Below are 21,308 nucleotides of genomic sequence, written 5' to 3'. Positions count from 1 at the left end.
GGATCGCACCTCCAGGCCCCACAGTTTAGAGAACACCCTGTACCACGGGCTGAGGTGCTCTGGGGAGTTTGAACGAACAATCAGAGGTGACAGACCCCCTTCCCCATTCCCGCCCTTGTCTCCAGACCCTGCTGTTAGGGCAGGAGGCCGAGATGGCCTCCCCACAGTGCAGGCTGTGTGCACAGCTGGCTCACCATCTGCTTCTCTCCTCCGTGCTGCTTCCAGGCCAACCGGGACGCCGTGCTGAGCAGGATCCCCGAGCACAGGAGCGACCGCCTCATCAGTCTGCAGAGCGCCTCGGTGGTCTATGACCTGCTGACCATTGCTCTTGGGAGAAGAGGCCAGTTTGAGATGCTGTCGGAGGTACAGCCCTCGAGTCCGGATGGCTTCCAGGCGGTGGGGGGTGCTGGCGGTCTGAACGCAGGGACAGCTGAGGGACCTGGTCCTGAACCCCTGTCACCGGCAGCCACATGGCTTTGGGTTTAGCTTTGGTTTGCTCCTCTGTGAAATGGAAATGGGGCTAAGCCAGTGGTCGGCAAACTGCGGCCCCTTGAGTGTGGCTCTTCCACAAAATACCATGTGCGGGCGAGCACATACAGTGCGATTGAAACTTCATGGCCACACTCAAGGGGCCAAAGAGCCGCATGTGGCTCGCGAGCTGCAGTTTGCCGACCACTGCGCTAAGCGATCAGGTGGGGCAGTCACTGGTGGTCACTTCCTACCAGTGGTCCCAACACCCACTGGCTGTGAGTTTGTGGGAGGGAAGGCAAGCATTTCTCTAGCAGTTTCTCTTTTAGTGTAATTTCCACCATAACCCAAATCACCCATCTGTGATATTAATTTCCTTAAAAAACGGGCTGTATTTGATTTAAAGCATCATTGTGTAACTGCTGCTGAAACGGCAGCTGTGGGCACAGGGTCTCGCCCGGCGAGCTGGGACAGGCTTCCCCGTCAACCGCGCCTGCGTTCAGAGGGACCCTCGTAGCATAGGTGCTGTCATCTCCTTCCCTCCGTTTCTCAGAAACATTTGGGATGGAAGCTTGGCTTTTATCTTGTGCTGTGGTTATGCATAACCGAGCTGCTGCCCAGAATACCAGATTCCACGATGGTAGCGGCGAAATAAGTATAAGATCATTTTATCTTTTCTTTAGTGAAGTAAAGAGAAAGAAAGAGAGAAAACCACTCATTTGGTTAAAATGGACTTTTCCATGTTATTCATCTTTCTTTTTCTAAATTTATACACATTGCAACAGCCTCTGGGCAGGAGGACAGGGAGTGAAATACAGTAACAGATCGGCTGAAATCAGATAAGCGCGCCTCGCCCTCCAGCCTGCTGAGCGCGGCCACATTGCCCGGAGCCACGGACAGCAGTTGAGCCTGTGTGGCCTGGACCTTTTTTTAGGCTTCGGTTTGGTGACTGTACAGGGCAATGGTTACTCATTCTTCAAAAAAAGCCCTTCACAATCCAGCTAGATAAGGCGATCTGTCCTGATGTTCCTGTTACACCCCGCACCCCCCACCCCCTGGGGCTGTGCCCAGGCTTGGGATTGGCCTGGATTTGTCACCGCTCCTGGTGCTTTGACTTCCTGGGACCCTCTCCTCCTGGCCAGCTTAGTTCCCACGCCCCGCACCTGCTGCGGAGCCCTCTGCGGGGACAGGGCCCCCCAGCCCGTGGGGGGTTCTTCGAAGGTGAACCTTTGCCCTCCAGATGAACCACTGGACGTCTCTCTGGGTCCCAGGCTGAGTGTGGTCACGGGTCTGCTCTCGTGCCATCTCGGGGCTGCGCGGCCTTTCCCCAGCTTGAAATGGCCTGCGTCTGGGACAGGTGTGAGCTGCAGGAGGTGCTGCCTTAGTCACAGGCTGGTGGCCCCTGCCCACGGGCTTCTCGTCATGCCATGAATGACTTGAGGGGGCGGCTGTCACCTTAGCAGCATTCCTCTGCCAGGTGGCGTTCCCGGGCCTGTGTTTCCTCCTGGCATGGAATGCGGCAGCCTTGTTTTCACCAGATGACATTCCTCTTGATGTCGCATTTAGCTGCCATCTTGTGGCAATGACCTGGCGCCCAAGTCACTGGCTGCTCCCGTTGGTTGTCTGAGCCTTGGCAGTTCCGAATTTCATTGCAGGAGGAACATTTAAAGCAATGGCGACCTTGCCAGAGGTTGCCTAAGGAGCTAGAGTAGAGGGGGGTGGGGGTGGGGGGCAGGGAAATGTATCAGGGTATATCCCTGGGAGCCTTTTGAGTTCTGTACTGTATCTGAGCTGTATCTAGTAGGTCAGTTGATAAAACAGAGGACACTCATGTCTTCAACACATATGTTTGCAGTCCCCTGTTCTGTGCCAGGGGCTGTGATTCAGGCCGGGACACCTGAGCCAGGTGCGGTCCCTGCCCACCAGCAGCTCCCAGTCCACGGGGAGGCGGCCAGGCCGCATTGCCGCCTGGTGTGGCTGGCGCTGGGGAGGCCTCCCCGCAGGGTCTGCATCCAGTAATAAAGGATTCGAATACTTGGCTTCAACCTTTCTTGCTATTTCTACTTAGTTTTGCCGTTAGAGCTTCCCCAAGCCCCGTGGTCTCAGATCTTCTGAGTGACACAGGAGGGATTGTAGGTGGAGAGTGAACACGGTGGCCCCTGGAGACACGGTTCCATCTCTGGAAGCTCGGTCACTGCAGAGCAGGCATGGTCACCCTCGCTGAGCTCGGATCTGCTCTCCCTTTGTCTCGGGCTACATCTTCCTTAGGGTGTCCTGCTTCCCTCATTTGCTGGGGTTTTCTCTTTTTTTCTTTAATCCTAATTTTTCCTTCCATTTTTCTCAGCACTTTAGGTTGAAAGACTAACCAGATTTTTTTAGATTGAGGTAAATTCATATAACATAAACAGCCATTTTTAAATGCCCAACTCAGTGGCATTAGGTACATTCCCACTGTTTTGCAACTATCCCCTCTATCAAGTTCCGGAACATTCTCATCGCCCTAAAAGGAAACCCGTCCCACTGAGTGATTTTTCTCCATTGCCCGACCCCCAGGTTCAGTCAGCTGCTCATCTGCTCTCTGACTATGGATTCACCTAATTTGGGTATTTCATATAAATAGAATCATCCGGTATCTGACCTTTCGTCTGGCTTCTTTCACTTAGAAGGCTGTAGCATGTGTCAGTACTTCATTCCTTTTTTATGGTTGGATAACATTCCATCGTATCACAATTTGTTTATCCATTTGTCAGTCGACAGGCATTTGGCTTTGGTGTAGAGTGCCGCTGTGGGGGCAACTGGCATTTAAACTTCCTGTGTTACTCCTTTGGGCCTGCGATGGTTAGTGGGTGTCATTATCATCACTCGGCGTGGTGGTATAGTCTGTTTCCCCTTCTGCATCTCCTGCACCGTGCCAGTGAGCCTTCTAAACCAGGGATGGGCACACCCCCCTTCTGTTAAGAAACATTCGACGGCTCTTCCCCACTCCCCTTCTTTTTTCCTCTCTTTTAATTTTGTTTTGTTTTACTTTTTCTCCCGTAATGAAATTGACTTCATTGTTTATGTTTCTGCCATATGCAGCAGCCCTGCAAGAACCGAGCAGTACATACAAATATGGGAAGAAAATAAACGTCACTGGGAACCCCACTCTCCTGGGGTGGTTACCTGCCCGTTGCCCATCTCTCCTTGTTTGCCTTCATGAACGTACATTTATGGACGTGTGAAGGAGTGGGATCGTGTCGTGCATGTTTTATTGTGGATATTCCCAGTCATTGCTCTCCTTGCCTTGGTATCCCTGCCTCCGCACCCCTAACCCCAGGCCAGCACCTTGGGCATCCTGGGCTCAGGCCTAGAGAGCTTGGCCTCGAGTTCTGCCTCCCATTGGCCAGTTGTGTGATCCTGGAAGTTATTAACCTCTCCTGCCTCAGGTCCTCCTTCTGTGAAACAGGGAGGATATCACACCTGCCTCAGAATTGTGAAGGTGGCTCACTATCCATGCAGAGTACTCAGAGCAGAGCACACAAGCTCACAGAGTGTGTGCTTCTGCACCGCTCCTACCACCGTCTTCCCAGGGGTTGCCAGGCACCAGCAAGCAGCACAGTACACAAAAAGGTCTTTGGCTTCTAGAATTTTCCAACCTAGAGAGATCAAATAGAAACAAGAAAAGATGACTACAGTTGACCCTTGAACAACACGGATTTGAACTGCACGGGTCCACTTACACATGAATTTTTAAAAATAAAAACCTTACTGTCTTCCCTCCGAGGTTGGGAGTCTGCGGAGTCGAGGGCTGACTGTGCGCATTGAACTGCGCTGTTTTTATACTAGTGACTTGAGAACCCAGGATTTTGGTATCCACAGGGGGTCCAGGAACCAGGTCCCCGCAGGTGCCAGGGGACAACTAAGTTTTGGGGGAGCCGAAGTTTTACGTAGATTTCCGACAGCACGGGGGTCAGGACCCCTACCCATAGTGCTTGGGGACACCTCTAATCAGAGAAGACTGGATAGTGTGGGCACGGTCATGGCAGGGCACAGAGCAGGCCACTTGCAGCAGAATTTGCAGGTGGGGGTAGCAGCGAGAGGTTAGGAGCAACTGATACATGAACTGGCTGCTCAAGGCCTGATGGGAATTAAAGTCTTGAGAGCCGAGGAACACCCTTCATCATCAGGGTCAGGGCGGTGTGAGGGCGTTCGGCCTGAGGGTGGGAGCTGAGGGCTTGTTCTCACGGGGGCGTCGGACAGAAAGCCTGGTTGTCAGACCCCGCGTCTCGGTGCAGACTGTGCCCTGGCTCGTGTGAGCGGGGCCATCACCCTCGGCTGTTCTGTGAGCTGGTCCCCTGTGCCTCGGCGACACTGCCCAGCGACACTCCCTTTACACAGTGGACCGCTTCTGACCAGAAGGTGGACAGCCCCAGGCCACCACGAGAGAAGAGGTGTCACCTCCTCACCACGTCCTCATGCTTCCTTCCTCTCTTGCCCCCGCCAACGTCAACACTTGCACATCAGGCCGCGTGCTCTCCTCCTGGCCCCTCTCCTCGGCGGACCTGAGCCCCGGGGCACTCTGCACCAGACGGGGACAGGCCGGGGTGCCTGTGCTGTGAGTCCCAGCAGCCTTCCCACCTCTGTCCTCCTGCCGTGGGCACCTTTGGGTGGGCTGTGCAGACCCAGGCTTTGAGGAACTGTGCTGGCAGGGGTCGCAGAGCTACTTTCACACGAACGCCGCCCTCCCTGCCTCCCTCTCCCGTTGTATTTATTCAGGATGAAGGCTGCTTCCCACCCCAAGGTTGGCTGCGTCTGTGTATGCCCACATGTAATGCCTTTCTTTCTTCAGGGCACTGTTCAGCCAGCTACTGGGCAAGGAGCCTTGTACAGAGGCAGTGCACACCCCAGGTTCATTACATCCTCATTCTGACAGGTTTAAATATAAGCACAGTGTTTACCGTGTCTCCAGTGCTGTGAGCTTTCGTGTTTTTTTAAAGGCTCATTGTGAGCTCCGCCGAAAGGCTTGTGTAGGAAGGAACACTTTCCCCCTTCGGTTTAAGCAGCAGCTCTGGTTGGCATGACAACCCGCACTATTAAAAGTAAAGCAACAAGCCCGGCTTCCTTTGTTTTCTAGGATGAACCCAAGCCGCTAAGGGGTTTGTTTCTTTAATGTGACTACTCGTGGCTCCATTTCGACAGAACGTTAAGAGGTCCTTTTCGAAGGACGCATGTGTCCCCTCTGCAAAGACACGGCAGCGTCAAAGACAGAAGGGGTATTTTTATTTTCCTTGTTGAATTTCTTTTCATCTGTTTATGATAAATCGCAACAGCATTATGGTTCTGTGGGCAGCACTGTCTGGCTAGTGCTTGTAACAAAGGGACATTTTCCATCCCCGAGCCAAACACTTATTGAGTCGGGGAGCGCTGTGAGAAGCGCTTGAATACTGGGTCTGCCTGACAGGCCTGCCAGGTGTCAGCTGACATCAGAATTTGGTATTTAAATGCAGCCCCACTCGAACCGCGGACACTCAGCCTGGACCTCGGTGCCCAGGTCCGTGGAAGGCACCAGTGTGGCCTGACTCCTGGGAAGTCAGGGCCGAGGGTTTGGTCCATGGTAGGTGCTCAATAAAACCTGCTGAATAAACCAGTGCTTCAGGCCACGAACATTCTCATCCCGCTCCCTCTCCCTTGGTTTTTGAGACAAACGGAAGGTCACATAGCTGGGAAATAGGCAGTGGAGGAAGAGATGGGCCCACCGTAGGCAGCGTTGGGGGTCACCCCATCCGGGAGGGACCAGCTACATCATTTTTACATGACAGGTCTACCTGGAAGAATCTCAGCCCCTGTCATGGGCACTGGTGCCCACAACCCCACCGTAGGAAAGCATTTTTTTTTAAATTAGGCATCATTGCTCTCTTCTTATGGTCCTTAATGAAAAAAAAGTTTTTCACTTAAAAAAAATTTAATATGCCATTTTAACCTTTTTAAAGTATATAATTCAATGGTATTAATTTCACTCACAGTGTTATGTAACCATGGTGATAATTTCTAAATTTTCCATCACCCCATGTAGAAACTCTTTACCCAGTAAGCAATAACTCCTCACTCCCGCCTCCCCCATAACCTGGTAACCTCTGATCAGACGATACTTGTTTTTTTGTGTCTGGCTTATTTCATCAGCCTAATGTTTCCAGGGTCCTGCCATGTTGTGATAATACATCTGATAGAATGTCTCAGACTTTATTCCTATACTAGAGGCCCAGTGCACAAATTCGTGCACAGGTTGGGGGGTCCCTCGGCCTGGCTGGCGATCAAGGTGAGAGGGGCTGTCTTGCCCAGTCCTGATCGGGCCAATGGGGGCCGTCTGGCCGGGGAGGGGCTGCAGGAGGTTGGCCAGCCGCCCCAATCGGGCCGATGGAAGCCGGCACGGAGGGACCGCAGGAGGGCTCCAGGGCATGTCCAGCCCTCTCGCCCAGTCCCGATTGACCCGGACCCCAGCAGCAAGCTAACCTACCAGTCGGAGCGTCTGTCCCCTGGTCAGATACTTAGCATATTACGCTTTTATTATATAGGATTGGCTGAATACACACCATTGGATGTATAGGCCCATTTTGTTTATCTGATTATCTCTTGATGGATGGGCCCATGGATTGTTTCCGCCTTTTGGCTGTTGTGAATAATGCTGTAGGGAACATATCTGAGTGCCAGTTTTCAGTTCTTTTGGATATATACCCAAGAGTGGAATCGCTGGGTCATATCGTAATTCTAGGTTTCACTTTCTGAAGAACCTCCAAACTCTTCCACAGTGCTGGGCCAGTTTACCTTCCCAGCAGGAAGGGGTGTCTCCGTATTCGCACCAACACTTGCTGCTTTGTTGTTGTTGTTTTTGCTATAGTAGCCATTCTAATAGGTGTGGAGTGGTACCTCATTGTGGGTTTGGTTTGCTTTTCCCTAATGACTAATGATGCTGAATATTTTTTCATGTGCTTATTGGCCATTTAGGTATTACGTTTGGAGAAATGTCTATTCAAGACCTCTGCCCATTTTCAAATTGGGTCATTTCTTTTTTTGTTGTTGAGTGATAGAACTTCTTTATTGCTTGTGGATAATAAACCCTTAACAGGTATTTCCTCCCATTTTGCAGTTTGTCTTTTTTTATGATGGCATATGATGCACAAAAGTTTTTAATTCTGATAAAGTCTAGTATATCAATTTTTTTCTTTTGTTGCTTATGTTTTTGGTATCATATCTAAGAATCTATTGCCATGTCCAAGGTGATGAAGACTTATTCCTATGTTCTTCTCTGAGGATTTTATAATTTTTGCTCTTATGTTTGGGTTGTTGATTACTTTGAGTTAATTTTTGTATATGGTATTGGTAGGAGTCCAAGTTCATTTGCATGTGGAAATCAAGTTTTCCTAACATTCATTGAGACTATTCTTCCCCATGGACTTGGCACCCTTGTTGAAAATCAGTTGGCCATAGATGTGCAACCTCAGTTCTATTTCATCACCCTCTATGTTTATCCTATGCCAGTACCACACTGTTTTGATAGCTATAGCTTTGTTGTGAGCTTTGAGAAATCAAGAAATGTGAGTTCTTCAACTTTGCTCTTTTTCAGGATTGTTTTGCCTGTCCTGGGCTCCTTGCAATCCCATATGAATTTGAGGATTGACTTTTCTATTTCTGCAAAAAAGACTTGGAATTTTGATCAAGGTTGCATTGAAACTGTAGATTACTTTGGATAGTATTGCCATCTTAATATCTCATGTTTTGATATCAGATCTGAGTTTGACTTCTCAATTCTGCTACTTTACATGCCAAGTATGAACTTGAAGGGGTTCCTTTAACTCTAAACCTGTATGTGGAAAATACAGGTAATACTAGGACCTACCTCCAATGATTATTATGATGATTAAAGAGATAGTGTATGCAAAATGAAGGTTACTGTTCTTATTGGTGGTGTTGACAATCTGCTTTCTAATGTAAAAATCCCCGCTGTAATGACCCTTAGGAGTGTCTTTCATTGCATAGTGAAGTAACTCAGCCTTGGGGTCAGTCATGTCTGGGTTCAAATCCTGATGCTGCCCTTTCCTAGCTGTGCTACTTTGGGAAAGCTACTTAGCCACTCTGGACTTCCACCTCAGAGACTGCTGTGAAGCTCAGAGAGACAATAGGTGTGAAACAGCCAGCACAGGTCTTGGTATGTAATGCATACCGTTCCATTCCTCTTTGGTTATTAGAAAGCATTGGTCTGAAATTGTCTCCTTGTAACGTGCACCTGTTCTATGTCTTCGAAACAATAGGGCAAGTCAGTCCTGCCTCAGTGACATAAAGGGCCCCATAGTTATTCTGGGGGTTGACAAACTTTTCTAAAAAGGGCCAGATACTAAATGTTTTAGGTTTTGAGAACCAAGAACCAAAATCAAGGATGTTTGTAGGTATAACAAGAGAGGAAACAAATTTCCACAAAATTTTTACTGATTAAATTAACATATAAGAGTGACTACACCTTTTTGTAATCCAGGTGCATTAAGATGAATGGGATTGTTTGGGGGGTAGCATTTTATTTAGTTTGGATTCAGAGTCAGTATGCCCTCCCTACACATTGATGGCAAGTGCTCGTCTATAAACGGTTCTGAGCTTTTGGACTCTGGAAGCAGGCAGCAGCTCGGACTTGGCCCGCAGGCCATGGTTTATCTGATGTGGCATCATCTCCAAATTCTTTGCCTTTTGTCACCCTCCTCATAGTGCTTTCTTGTTTGTCCGTGGCCATCCATAAAGGATATCCTAACACTCGACCCATATTGGTTCCTTCAGTCAAGCATTCATTGGGCACCTATGCTGTAGTGACGCCCCCCTGGGCTGCTCTACCCGCGACTCCTTACTTCCCTCCCTCAGACCTTGTGTGGGTGAGGCGACAGCTGTGGCTGAAGGTTCAAACCTGAAGCCCCAAGCCAGGGAGACAGACTGAAGACAGAAAAAGACAAAAGGTGAGAGGCGGTTGAACAGGGAGGAGGTAGAGGAATGAAATGTCCATTTCTTGAATTTAGAGGTTCATTTTCCTAGAATAACAAAGAACAGCAATATCAGCAGAAACAGCAGGCGGAGTATATAGTAGAGGGAGATCCTGGAGACCCGTTACTCGCGTGCAGACTTGATCAGGATGCGTCATCTAGTTGAGCAGAGAGCATGCTGGGGGATGGCGACCAGCATTCAGTTCTGCAATCAAGTCTGAGAAGCAGCCCACCCTCCCCGCCTCCCACCGTGGCCAGAGGCAATGGCGTACTTTAATCTAAGCGTGCGCCAAGGCAATACAGCTGTGAGACGCCTCTGCCTGGAGCAGTATTGCTGTTTTAAAGCAAAAAGAGAAATGGGAGAGGGGCACCAATGTGGGGTTTGCTCTATTTTATTTTTAATTCAAGGGGAGAAAACTCTGAACAAGATTTGGTGGGAACCACCCATGTTTCCTCAGAACTTGGGTTGGGAGGGTCTTTTATTTGCAGCCGAGAGCCTCATGAGCTTGTTCTTTAGAAACTTTTCCTGGACTTTGTGGATTAGATATCTCAAATTCCACTTTAATTAATTAATTAATTTATTTATTTTTAGTTAATTCAGAAATAAGCCTCCTGAACTGAGCATCCTGAGACCTGGGTTCTAATCCCAGTCCTGCCACTGGGTGACCCTGGCAGGTCTTGTCTCCTCTCTTGCTCATCGTTTCCTCAGCCATAAAGTAAGAATGTGTCCACATCATCTGAGAGGTTTCAGCATACCCTGCTTATGCCCTTCTGTGGGTTCAAGATAATGGTCCAGAATGTCTAAATTGTTTAGTTTTTCATTGCTAAAATTAAAGGCACGAAATATTATCCATATACCATGTTAAATTAAGAAGCACTGTAACACAACTGCAAGAATTACATTAATAGCTGGCTCATTAACTACAAAGGACGTAGGAAAGAAAACCTTCCTACTCAATGAAAGGATCTGAGTTATGAGAACTCCCAGGATTCGGCCCACCTGCCCACAGAGGTGAGTAATGAAGACAGCGCACTCTGCTATTTATTCTGTTTTAATGGTGATGAATTTTAGACTTCAGCTCCAGGCTCAATTTGAGGCAAAATCTGATTATTTTGTTACTGCCCCCTCCTCCACGGGCTCTTGGATGCTCAGTCTCCCTCTCAAATTCCAAAAATAGGCTCTGGCTTCCCGTGCAGTGTGGCTGCACAGCTGTCGCTGCCATGTGCCCGGTTCATGTCACTGGGCTTTGCCTACCAGGAAGGTAATTGCTCAATCCCGTTCTCATGCCAAAGAGCTTCTCATTCCTGTTGCCCCCTCGGGACGGCTGATTCGTGAAAAGCCACAGCGACAGCGGGAAAGGGTACGCTTCCGCGACCAAAGGAAACATTTTTGCAAGGGACAGTGTGACGGCCACTCAGATGACTCGGATGCCATTTAGAGGCTAATTCTTGTTCTACCAAGTATTCGTGGCATCAGATGAATGTGGTCTGGGCTTTGGAGCGATGGCGGTGGCATGGTGATTACAGCGCCCGGCCTGTCTTTCCTGGTAGAAACAGTCCTACTGCCAAATCCACCTTCGCTTCTGGTAAGGGGATGACTTGGAGATGCCACTTGCTGTTCTGTGTGGGTGACTCGGGGATCTGCAGGCCCAGAGAGGACCCCGGATCCCTCTCCCAGGCCCACACGCCATCTCTTCACTGGACACCGGATGTGAAGAAGGGCCAGCATCTTCTCTCATCTCTCCTTTCCTCTCAGAGGCTCCAGGCCACTCCCCTCTGCCATCCCCTGCCCCGGCCCAGAGCTCTCCTCCCCTGCACTCCCCCTCATGCAGAACCCCCAAGCCCACAGGATCTGCTGCGTCTTCGTTTCATAACAGCTACATCACCACTAACGTGTTTGTACCGTTCATTCTGTGCCAGACAGTCTTCTAGGCAGTTCACGTGCATTTAAAACATTGCTTCATGTAGCCCCATGACCACCCTGTGGCTGGGGGTAAGGAGTTTGGATTAAATGTGGCCCCAGTGCCTCTCGACTGCTGTCCTCACCCCATGCCTGCCTTCTCTGTCCCCTCCCGGCCATCAGCCAGTGGGCCTGGGGGACTGAAGCAGCCTCTTAAAGGCCCCAACATGCACAAAACTCCTGTGTCTCCTTTTTTTTTCTTTTTTATTGAATTTACTGGGGTGACATTGTTTAATAGAATTATATAGGTTTTAGCACCTGTGTCTTAAAAGTCCATTTCATCAGTATTTCTTTTAGACTGGAACCATCATTAAAATGGGAATGCTCTTATTTTGTTTTTATAGTATATATTCTGTTCCCAATCTCCTCGCTCTATTAAAACTGGAAGTTTTTACTTTATCACATACAGATACGATTAAGGTGCAGAAAAGGGGTAGTCAAAGAGAACTGGGGTGAGCAGACACCCAGTCCAGGGGGCAGATGTTGTGGAGAGCAAATGCCCGGTGCCAGCCGAGTTCTTGGTTTGCTTGGAGGCATTCTTTGGGAGGGGCCTCCTTCCAGGATTGAGGAATGTCGACCTGCACTGTGTGGGGAGTCGTGTCATCTTGACGTCTGCAGGGACGTGGGGAGGACAGGTTATACACCAAGCGGTGTGCTTGGCATTGAGACTTCAGGAGCACCTGCAGCTGCCTGGGTGCTTTCTCAGGCAGCGCATCACCATATGTACGATGCCAGGAGCCCACAGGAAGAAAGAGGGGTGATGCCGGAGCCCAGACACCTCTGAATTAGGGTGAGGGGCCAGTTTGTTGTTATTGACTTCATTCCTGAATCCCTGTGTGATAGCCCTGTGGCTTATTGTGGGCTGTAGGTTGTTATAGTTGTGAGAGAGAGGCCCAAGCGGGGAGGGGTCTGTGAAGGATGTGGCAGTGAGTGTGGAGGAAACTTGTGACTCAGGACTCACGCCAGCTGAGCGCCTTGAGGTGGGCTGGGGCGCGGCATCCTCGCACGGGGTGCTGGTGGGCATAGTGGGATCTGGGAGGCTCCTTGGAAATTCTCCAAGCTGGAAAGACCTCAGTCCTCAGTAGCCTCGGGGGTCCCCAAAAGGCCAAGGGAGCAATGCCCCATTAACAGTAAAAGCTCTTGCTGGATCTCAGAAATAGCTCGGGCGCCCTGTGGCATTCTGGGGGCCGTTTAGCTGTATTTCGCTCTGTGCAGCATGAGTGGGCCTGGGAAGTGGGCGTGGCATGTCGGAGCAGCCGAGTGTGGTGCTGAGAGCTGCCTGGTTCAGACCTTGGCTCCACCAGAACCCGCCGGGACCTCACCAGGCACGCAGCAGGCTGTGCTCCGCTTCCTCGTCTGTGAGGGGAGGGACAGAAAGGGCCTGCCTGGACCTCGTGGGGTTAGCACGACCAACGAGGTGGCTCTGGTACAGCAGCTAGAATGGGTCCTGGCTCCATAGCCCATGTCATCCAAGAGCTGTGTCTTTGTCCGTTCAGGCTGCGATAACAAAATACACGGACCGAGAGGCTTATAAACAACAAATGCTTGTTTCTCACGGTTCTGGAGCTGGAAGCCCAAGATCATGGCTCCAGCAGATTTGATGTCCGGTGAAGGCCCACTGCTGGGTGGCAGGCTGCCAGCGTCCGCTGCTGCGGGCTCACACGGCGGGAGGGACTCCTCTTTTATAAGGACACGAGTCCTATTCATGGGGCTCTGCCCTCATGACTCAATCACCCTCCAAAGGCCCCACCTTCTGGCACCGTCTATGGGGATTAGGTTTCCACATATGAATTGGGGGGGGGGGCACAGCATTCAGTCCATACCACTTGTTAAGGAAACAAAAACAAGCATAGTCTAGTCCAGTGGTTCTCAACCTTGGCTGCACATTAGAATCACCTGGGAATCTTTTTAAAATCCTGATTTCTGGGCCTCATTCTCCGGAAAGTCTGTTTCTTTGTTACTAATGTTGTGGCCTCACCCCATAACAAAGAAACAGGATTTCCGGAGGATGAGGCCCAGAAATCAGGATTTTAAAAAGATTCCCAGGTGATTCTAATGTGCAGCCAAGGTTGAGAACCACTGGTCTAGACTGTAAAGTTGCAGCATCTAGCTTTTGATTCAGAACAGATGGTGTCAGCTGCTGCACTCCTTTCGTTCATCAGGAAAACAATTGATGTTTATCATTCCTCTTAGCAGTAGAGCTGGTAGGACACACTTACTTTTTATCACCATCGACCCTTTCTCTCCACATACCGGCTCCTTTGCTTAATCTCAGCCAATGTGATGATGAGTTTCTAAGTGAGTTCCCTAAATCAGTTTCTAAGTGCTGTTAGCTTTTCCTTGCTTGGTGTTCAATCCATAGCACCTGTCTCCCCCATTATCCCCAGCCCACACCTCCCCCCACCTGGGTTAGGTCGCCCCCCACTAACCCCATCTCGCCCACTTGTCAGGTGGGGCCTTGTGTTGGAGCTGTTGGTGCCCCTGCCTCTTTCCTCGCAGCGGAGGGAAAACTCCCCGAGACCAAGGCTTGTGCTTTCGTCACCGGTGGGTCGTCTTGGCGTCTGGCACAGTGCACGCCACCCCGTGGGGTGGGGTGGGAGATTGTGTTTCAAGCATCCAAGGAAAGCAGAGGTTGTCGGTCTCACTGCAGTGTGCATAGACCCAGACTCACGTGGCGTGTGACGGCGGCCATGCTCATGTGTCTGCGTCTCCTCTCTCCCACCAGTGCTTAGAGAGAGCCATGAAGTTCGCCTTCGAGGAGTTCCACCTCTGGTACCAGTTTGCTCTGTCACTCATGGCGGCCGGAAAAGTGAGTCCCCCTTCTGCGTGCGGTTCTCCGCGTCCACGCGCAGTGCCTTCCAATCCCAGGGGCGGTGGCATCCCTCACAGAGGTCTAAGCCATAGGAAGCTGCCCTGTGGTCATTTATAAATGAACAATCAAGTTTAATTATTTGGGGGCCAACACAGACACATCGTTGAGAAGAAGAATTCTGAAATATTTGCCTTTTTCTCGCCATTGTAACTTCGTCACGTGACCATGTGGCTTGAACTAAGGCTGGTGTCTTCACACTGGCCCTCTCGCGCATTTGGGAGCATCAACTGACTCCTGGGGGGGAAGTTGTGTGGTTCTCTGTGGCCGTTTGTTATATCAGGATGTGTCTGATGTTCGTGGAAAACGTCGGCTTTGGAGTCCAGCTGCCAGAGCTGAGGTCTGGGCTGTGTGACCGGGGCAGGTCACCGTGTCGCTTTCCTTTTTAGTAAAATGTAGCAATAATAGGGCCGACTTCTAGAGTGGTTAGTGGGTAAGTGAGATCAGACTCACCAGGTGCTTAGTATAGAACCCCCACGTGGTACGTACTCAATAAGGAGAATTAATTTGGGCCATTTAATGAATCTGCCATTTAGCGAATTGTTAAGTCTGTGATATAAGGTTATTTGGGGTAGGTGGAGACAGAAATGTAGTATGCTATGCTGTAAACCGTTTATTTTTCATTATAACACCAGGAAGGAAGAAAATGAGGGTGACTCCAGGGAAGCCTTTCCTCTGGTTTCACCCCAGTTTATGGCCCTGTCACTCAGGAACCCCATGTTCTGGTTGTTGCCATCCCAGGCCCCTGTGGGGTTGGGCTCCCCATTGGAAAACTGCATTAAGAGGACAGCTAACTAAAAGCCCCCGGGGAAGTTTTTAGTGTTTGGTTCTGTCAAACATTCCGAGTTTCACAGAAACACTCTCCTTTGCCAAGTCTGCCCGTGCCGTGAAGGTGCTGAAGGAATGCATTCGGCTGAAGCCCGATGACGCCACCATCCCACTGCTGGCCGCCAAGCTGTGCATGGGCTCCCTTCACTGGGTGAGTAGCTGGCCGCGCTCAGGGCAGGGCTGCCAGCCTGTTGCATTGCCAGGCAGAGAGGAAAGTGCAGGGACTCACCAGCTACACACACACAGAGCCCCAGACCCCGGCTCCTCTGGCCTCTCCATCCGCCCCTCTCCTACCCACCCCACCGCCCCCCCCCCCCGGACTGTGGGGAATCATCATGTTCCCTGGGGACTCCATTTTTTCTTTTTCATGGGAATGTGCTTGAAGAGTAGAAATGATAGAGTGGGAATTCATGCTCAGATACATCTGGCTGTGTGAAGCTAACGTAGGACTGAAGAGCGGGAGGGAGAGGAAGAGAGAGCTAGAAACATCTATGGGAGAGAAACATGGGTCGGCTGCCTCCTGCACACCCCCTACTAGGGACAAGCCCACAACCCAGGCATGTGCCCTGACCGGAAATCAGTGGAACCGGTGATCTCCTGGTGCATGGCACGGTGCTCAACAACTGAGCCACACCGGGCAGGCTGAACCCAGCTTCCTTCTTTCCTCTGCCTTCACACCCACTTCCCTCTTCAGATATTCTTGTTCAGATTTGGATTTGGGAATAGTATGATTTGTCACAGTTTTAGTACCTCCAAAATCTACCATTTCAATAGAAAGCTCAAACTAGCTGCTGAGATGGTCCCTGCCATATACAGTGCAGTCTTACTGTCTTTTGTTTGACTGCATATCAAGATTAGTGATAAGAAGCCCTGGCCAGAGCCTCTGCCCTCCCACCAAAGGGTCTCAGGTTCAAGGGCACATACCTGGGTTGCAGGTTCGCTCCGCACTGGGGGCACGTGTGGGAGATAACCAGTCGATATATCTCTCATATCGATGTCTCTCTCTCTCTCTCTCTCTCTCTCTCTCTCTCTCTCTCTCTCTCTTCCCCTACCTCCCTCCCCTTCCCACCCTTCCTCCATCCCTCTCTCCCACTCTCTGAAAAGCAGTGGAAAAAATATCTTAGGTGAGGATTAACAAAAAACAAACAAAATAACAGATTAGTGATAAGAACTCCCCCAGGAGACTGGGGAGACTTGCTGAGGTTTTTTGCCATTATGGTCCTTGCTGCTGGTGTTTCCCCCCATTTATTCTCACCCGACAGGACAGAAGTGAGCCTTGTGAAGAAAGTGTTCTACCTTTGTTAAATTTTATTTGGTAAATGTGGGAGGAAAAGACATTTTGAAAGAGCAGGCTCTCGCCTGAAACAGAGAGCTGTGAAGGTCTGGGCAGGTTTCGACAAGTGGGGTCACAGTGCGGGGCAGTGTGGGCAGCGGCGGAGTGGGCGCAGGAGGGGGCCCAGGAGTGGGCGCAGGAGTGGACCCAGCCCCTCCGTTTGAAAATGCGGGCCCCCAGCTGTGACCGCTGCCCTCCCTGCAGCATGACATTGCTCATGACTGTGACACACGTCTCCAACGCCTAAAGTAAGCCTACTCTCTTTTTTTAAAGATAAGAGTAACAAATCTTTTCTGTATATATTTTTTCCATTTTTATTATTATAACTTCCAAATGCCACAGAGTGTAATGAGCTGCCACATACTGTCACCCAGCCTCAATAGCATCAACATTTGCCATAGTTCGAAGGAACAGATCTTATTATTTGCCTCTAATATCCTGTGCGGAAGGCCTCATGGTGGGTGCAGTTCACAGGTGCACATTCTCTCACCGCATCTGCTCGTGCCAGGTCCGCGTGCTGTGCGGTGTAGAATAAATAGATGCAGTTTTGGCATTTTTAACAGCTTATAAGAAAGAGAAACCAAGCTTCAATAGATTCATTATGCTTTTAAAAATAAATAAATAAATAAGGTAAGACCCAAACACAAAACATTTCTATCGGGGTAGGCAATGCTGGTTTACAGGTGTAATACAAACAATGCAATAAGTAATATGTAATAATGCAAGAATAAACTCTGTTTTGCATACTCACTGCTTTTGCCCACCCCTGTATATAACATTCAACTTCTGAGCACCTTGCACAACCTACTTACAGAACCAATCAGTAAAAAGCAAAGGTGAAAAGGACAGGAGCCCACCGAGTAGGAGAGTGATTTTGGAAAAGAAGGCAGAGAAGCAGGAGGGAAACCTTGGCGGGAAAAGGCCAGGTGGGGTCCTCAGGACTGTCAGAGGGCCCGGCTAGAGAGACAGAATTGCCACCGTGGACTTGGAAGATTTGGGAGTCATTTTCACGGTGACTCATCAGAAATCTGTTCTTGGCAGCCGATGCTGCTGGTAACTCGTGCTGGAAATTCTGCAGGTTGTCGTTGTTTTTAATGTGTCTGGTTTTTCAGTTGGAAGAGGCTGAGAAGTTTGCCAAAATTGTCGTTGATGCGGAAGAGAAAACGTCCGAGTTCAAGGCCAAAGGCTACTTAGCTCTGGGGCTCACGTACAGCCTGCAGGCCACTGACGGTGAGAGAAGCCCCACCCACGGGCCCTGGGACACAGGCCGGGCTGCGTGTCTGCACTGCAGGGTTCCCACACCTCCCGCTGTCTCCGGCGGGCGCATAAGCTGGGCCGCTCTATGTGCTGTCCTGTGGGGCCCTGCTGCTGCGGTCCTCGTTGCTTGTGCTGCTTGACTATGGGAGGGAAGGAGGCTGGGCTGGTGGTGCACGGGGGGCCAGCTGGCAGGTGCAGGGGCCTTGAGAACCGATTCATCTCCCCAGCCTGGGCCTGCCTCTGCTCCAGCACTCGGCTGGGCAGTCCACCTGTGAAGGGATGTTGGGTTTTAGGCACAGGAATATAGGAGAGTTCAGGGCCAGCCTCTTCCTTGATTGGTCAGGACCTGCCCTTTCTCCATGCAGTCATTCTTTTCCTTTTAAAAAAAATATATTTTCACTGATTTCGGAGAGGAAGGGAGAGGGGGAAAGAGAGATAGAAACATCAATGATGAGAGAGAATCATTGATTGGCTGCCTCCTGCACACCCCACATTGGGGACCGAGCTTGCAACCTGGGCATGTGCCCTGACCGGAATCAAACCATGGCCCCTGGTTCCTGGTCGATGCTCAACCACGGAGCCACACTGGCCGGGCCCACTTCTGAACTGATTTTCCTGGTCCAGTGTTGGGCGGGTCAGGCCAGTCCCTGGTGTTCATATCAAGGTGGTAACAGTCCTGGCCGTTGCACAGTGTGAATTAAACGGGCCTTTCTTGGCCCAGGATCAGAGCTGCTCGGTGCCAGAGGCCCTCTGAGGCCGTCCAGCCCAACACCCATGGTGCTTGGTGGTCTACTCTGCCTCCTGGGAGAGCCAGGCTTCACCCGGTTACATGCCTGCATTTGAGAAAACAGCCGGACTCCTCTCTGCAGTTCCCGTTGGTCTTTTAAAGATGGCCCCCTCTGCCTGGGGCACCAAGAATGACCCTCAACTCACGCGGTCCCCTCGGCATCATGCCAAGTTACACCCACGAGTGCCAGGGCCCCGGGTTGGCCTGGGCTCCGTGGCCCGCCTCCCAGTGCCTGGGGCAGCACTGAGCACACACCCACCCAGAATTTGCTGCTCATAATCCAAAGGAATGTGTAGTTTTTGTGATGAGCTTTGTATTTGTCCGAAACATGCCACTGACTGATCGAACCCTTTTCAGCTTCGTTGCGAGGGATGCAGGAGGTCCTGCAGAGAAAGGCGCTTCTTGCATTTCAGAGGTGAGTGGGAGTTCATCTTTTCACTCGGCTGTGCATAATGACACCGCAGTGTGATGAGTATAAAAGGGAGAGATATTTATAAAGATTATGTAAACAGTGTTTTCCCCCTGGGAGTCTTTCCTCCCGAGCACTGAACACACATGTGGAAGCTCGCCGCATCATTTGTTACCGTGTAGATCTGCATTCTTCATCCGTCCGTCCTTCAGCCTTCGGGCACATTTCCTTCCTTCCTAATAAAGCCAGTGCAGCTCTGGGAAGACAGATGCTCTGTATGTGTAGGGAGATGATTCCTTTTATTAAAGACATTTGTCATCATCTAGAAAAGGGATCATTCTTTCCTAGCTTTTTTTTTTTTTGCCCGTGAAGCTGCAGATTTTTATATTAAGAAATGAAAAAGTCAGGTTTTAGGACAGTCTCTGAAATACGATGTGAAGACAGTCAAGTCGCCTCCACCCCTGTCTTGCTCCATAATGCCTGTGCTGTCTCCATCATGTACCTGCCGTGAAATTCGGAGAACGCTTTATAATTAGCACGTGCTTGCGTGTCATAGTGATCTCCCAATCCCTCATTTAACTCGTCCTCACCCACACCAGACAGGTGGACAGGACAAGCAGTGTGTTCACTGCAGGTGAGGGACTCGCAGGCAGGAGTGGGGAGTAACAGAGCCACATTGCCTTTGAGGTCAGGATAGCATCATCGTCTCCTGACTCTAACCCACCTTTTCTGGTACCTACTGCACTTCACTGCCCTGATTTTATTCTTATCGCAGCTGTAATAAATCACTAAAATGAATCACTGCTTGAACGTAAAGCCGCCTGATGGCAAATCCACAATTGCTATTGATCCTCTCACTTTAAATATATCTGTGTTACATTGCTTTCTTGGAATTGTATTAGAAACTTAGTTACTTGCACCAACATTTCATGAGGACCTCCGTCATTAATACCCTTTGCTAGATTTCTTTCCCAGAACCGGGGTTGCCTACGGATTTACCGCAGGGTTCACCCCCCTGTCTTCATGAAATCATTATTACTTGGTTTCGGTTAGTCCGAAATCTTGCATCTCACTTCTGCTTCCTGCCAGGCTCGCGGGTTGTGCCTTCACCTTGCCCGTCCCAGGTTGGGTAATGACACACAGTCCGGATTGACACCTGCACACAGATCTGTCTGTGCTGAGCTTTTGTTGCCATTCTTCAGCATGGGAGAGGGGGAAGCCTTTCCATTTCAAACGATGTGGAGTTTTAACTTTTCCAGTCCCAGCTTGTGAAATGCATGACTGCCTCAGAAAGTGGCCATTACATCTGCTTCCCTTTTCTCAAGTCAGCACATCTCATTGGCTCTCTAACAACAGCCGTGGTGGTGGTCTGCCTTGAGCCGCCACAATTCGTAACTTCATGTTATGTCACAGCTGTTTCTTTGACCCGAATTCCTTCTTGTGCCTTTTACTTAGGTTTCAATTCAAAGAGATTTTCTAAAATATTAGTTCATGCAGAAATAAAGAGTAATAAAACCCTATTAACCTATGTGATTTATTGGCAAAGGCTAATGTAAATTAGTATTTGTGTGAAATAAAGAATATTTTTCAAGGAAATAAATTATTTTGTTTCAAGTACACATTAATGAGGGCTATTCTAGTACACTGTAGACCTGACAATCTGTAAGGAAAGATTTTAAGTAAATATGAATAATTTGTAGTCCTTCTTAAATGTAAATGGATATTTAAAAACCACTTGGATGAGAAGTACTTTTTTTTTGCTATATATTTAAATCCTCTGCCCACAATGCTGTTTATTCTATTGCTTGGCAATTTTTGTTTAAAAAGAAAAGAGTGTAACTCAAAAAGGGGTGGGGTTGCAGATACAATATATAAATATTAGCTCTTAATTATGCCTGGCGTCAGAACTCAGAAAGATTTGCTGTCGGGTAGATTAAAAAAGGTGGGTTTTGAAGGTCTCCCTCTTGCATTTCTGCATCTTAATATTGAGGCCCTCAACTGTTCGTACATCCAGAAGGTCAGCCCCAGCAGCTGGGCCAGTTCCTTCGGCCCGGACAGAGGTATAGTGAACAAGACCATGTTGTCTGCAAAGCTGCGAGCATGGTGCAGAGACGGCCCCACGTGCAGAAATCGGCTGCTCCAGGTGGTGTTGGTCGTGTTTGTCACTCAGTGTGAAACACGATCTCGCGTCATGGTGCTCTCCCTCCTGGCTTCGATTAAGTTTGCTTGTGGTATAATTGGTGTGTATGGAATGAGTGACCGTCCCACTTTTTCGGGAAGTGAGCAGCATCGCAGACCATGGGACTTTGAGTGCTGAAACCAGGGAAAACCAGGGCAAGTTGGTCATCCTGTGTGTGTCACTAATGGGAGGCTCCTGAGTGATAGATTTAGCCAGGTGTGT

The 21,308-nt window shown here is 49.7% G+C and overlaps 1 protein-coding gene across 1 annotated transcript in view; it reads left to right on the top strand.

Annotated features, from left to right (window-relative positions):
* TTC7B (tetratricopeptide repeat domain 7B) overlaps nucleotides 1-21,308 on the top strand; it is a 146,438-nt gene that overhangs the window by 79,398 nt on the left and 45,732 nt on the right. Inside the window, exons 8-12 of the mRNA XM_023745863.1 lie at nucleotides 226-363; nucleotides 14,150-14,233; nucleotides 15,168-15,272; nucleotides 17,567-17,684; nucleotides 18,856-18,913. Coding sequence (XP_023601631.1) covers nucleotides 226-363; nucleotides 14,150-14,233; nucleotides 15,168-15,272; nucleotides 17,567-17,684; nucleotides 18,856-18,913 — 503 coding nt within the window. The remainder of the gene's footprint in view (nucleotides 1-225; nucleotides 364-14,149; nucleotides 14,234-15,167; nucleotides 15,273-17,566; nucleotides 17,685-18,855; nucleotides 18,914-21,308) is intronic.

This window comes from Myotis lucifugus, unplaced genomic scaffold (genome assembly GCF_000147115.1).
Source record: "Myotis lucifugus unplaced genomic scaffold, Myoluc2.0 scaffold_593, whole genome shotgun sequence".
NCBI lineage: Eukaryota > Metazoa > Chordata > Mammalia > Chiroptera > Vespertilionidae > Myotis > Myotis lucifugus.
The sequence above is the reverse complement of the archived record's forward strand: the minus strand, read 5'-3'. Positions and strand labels throughout refer to the sequence as shown.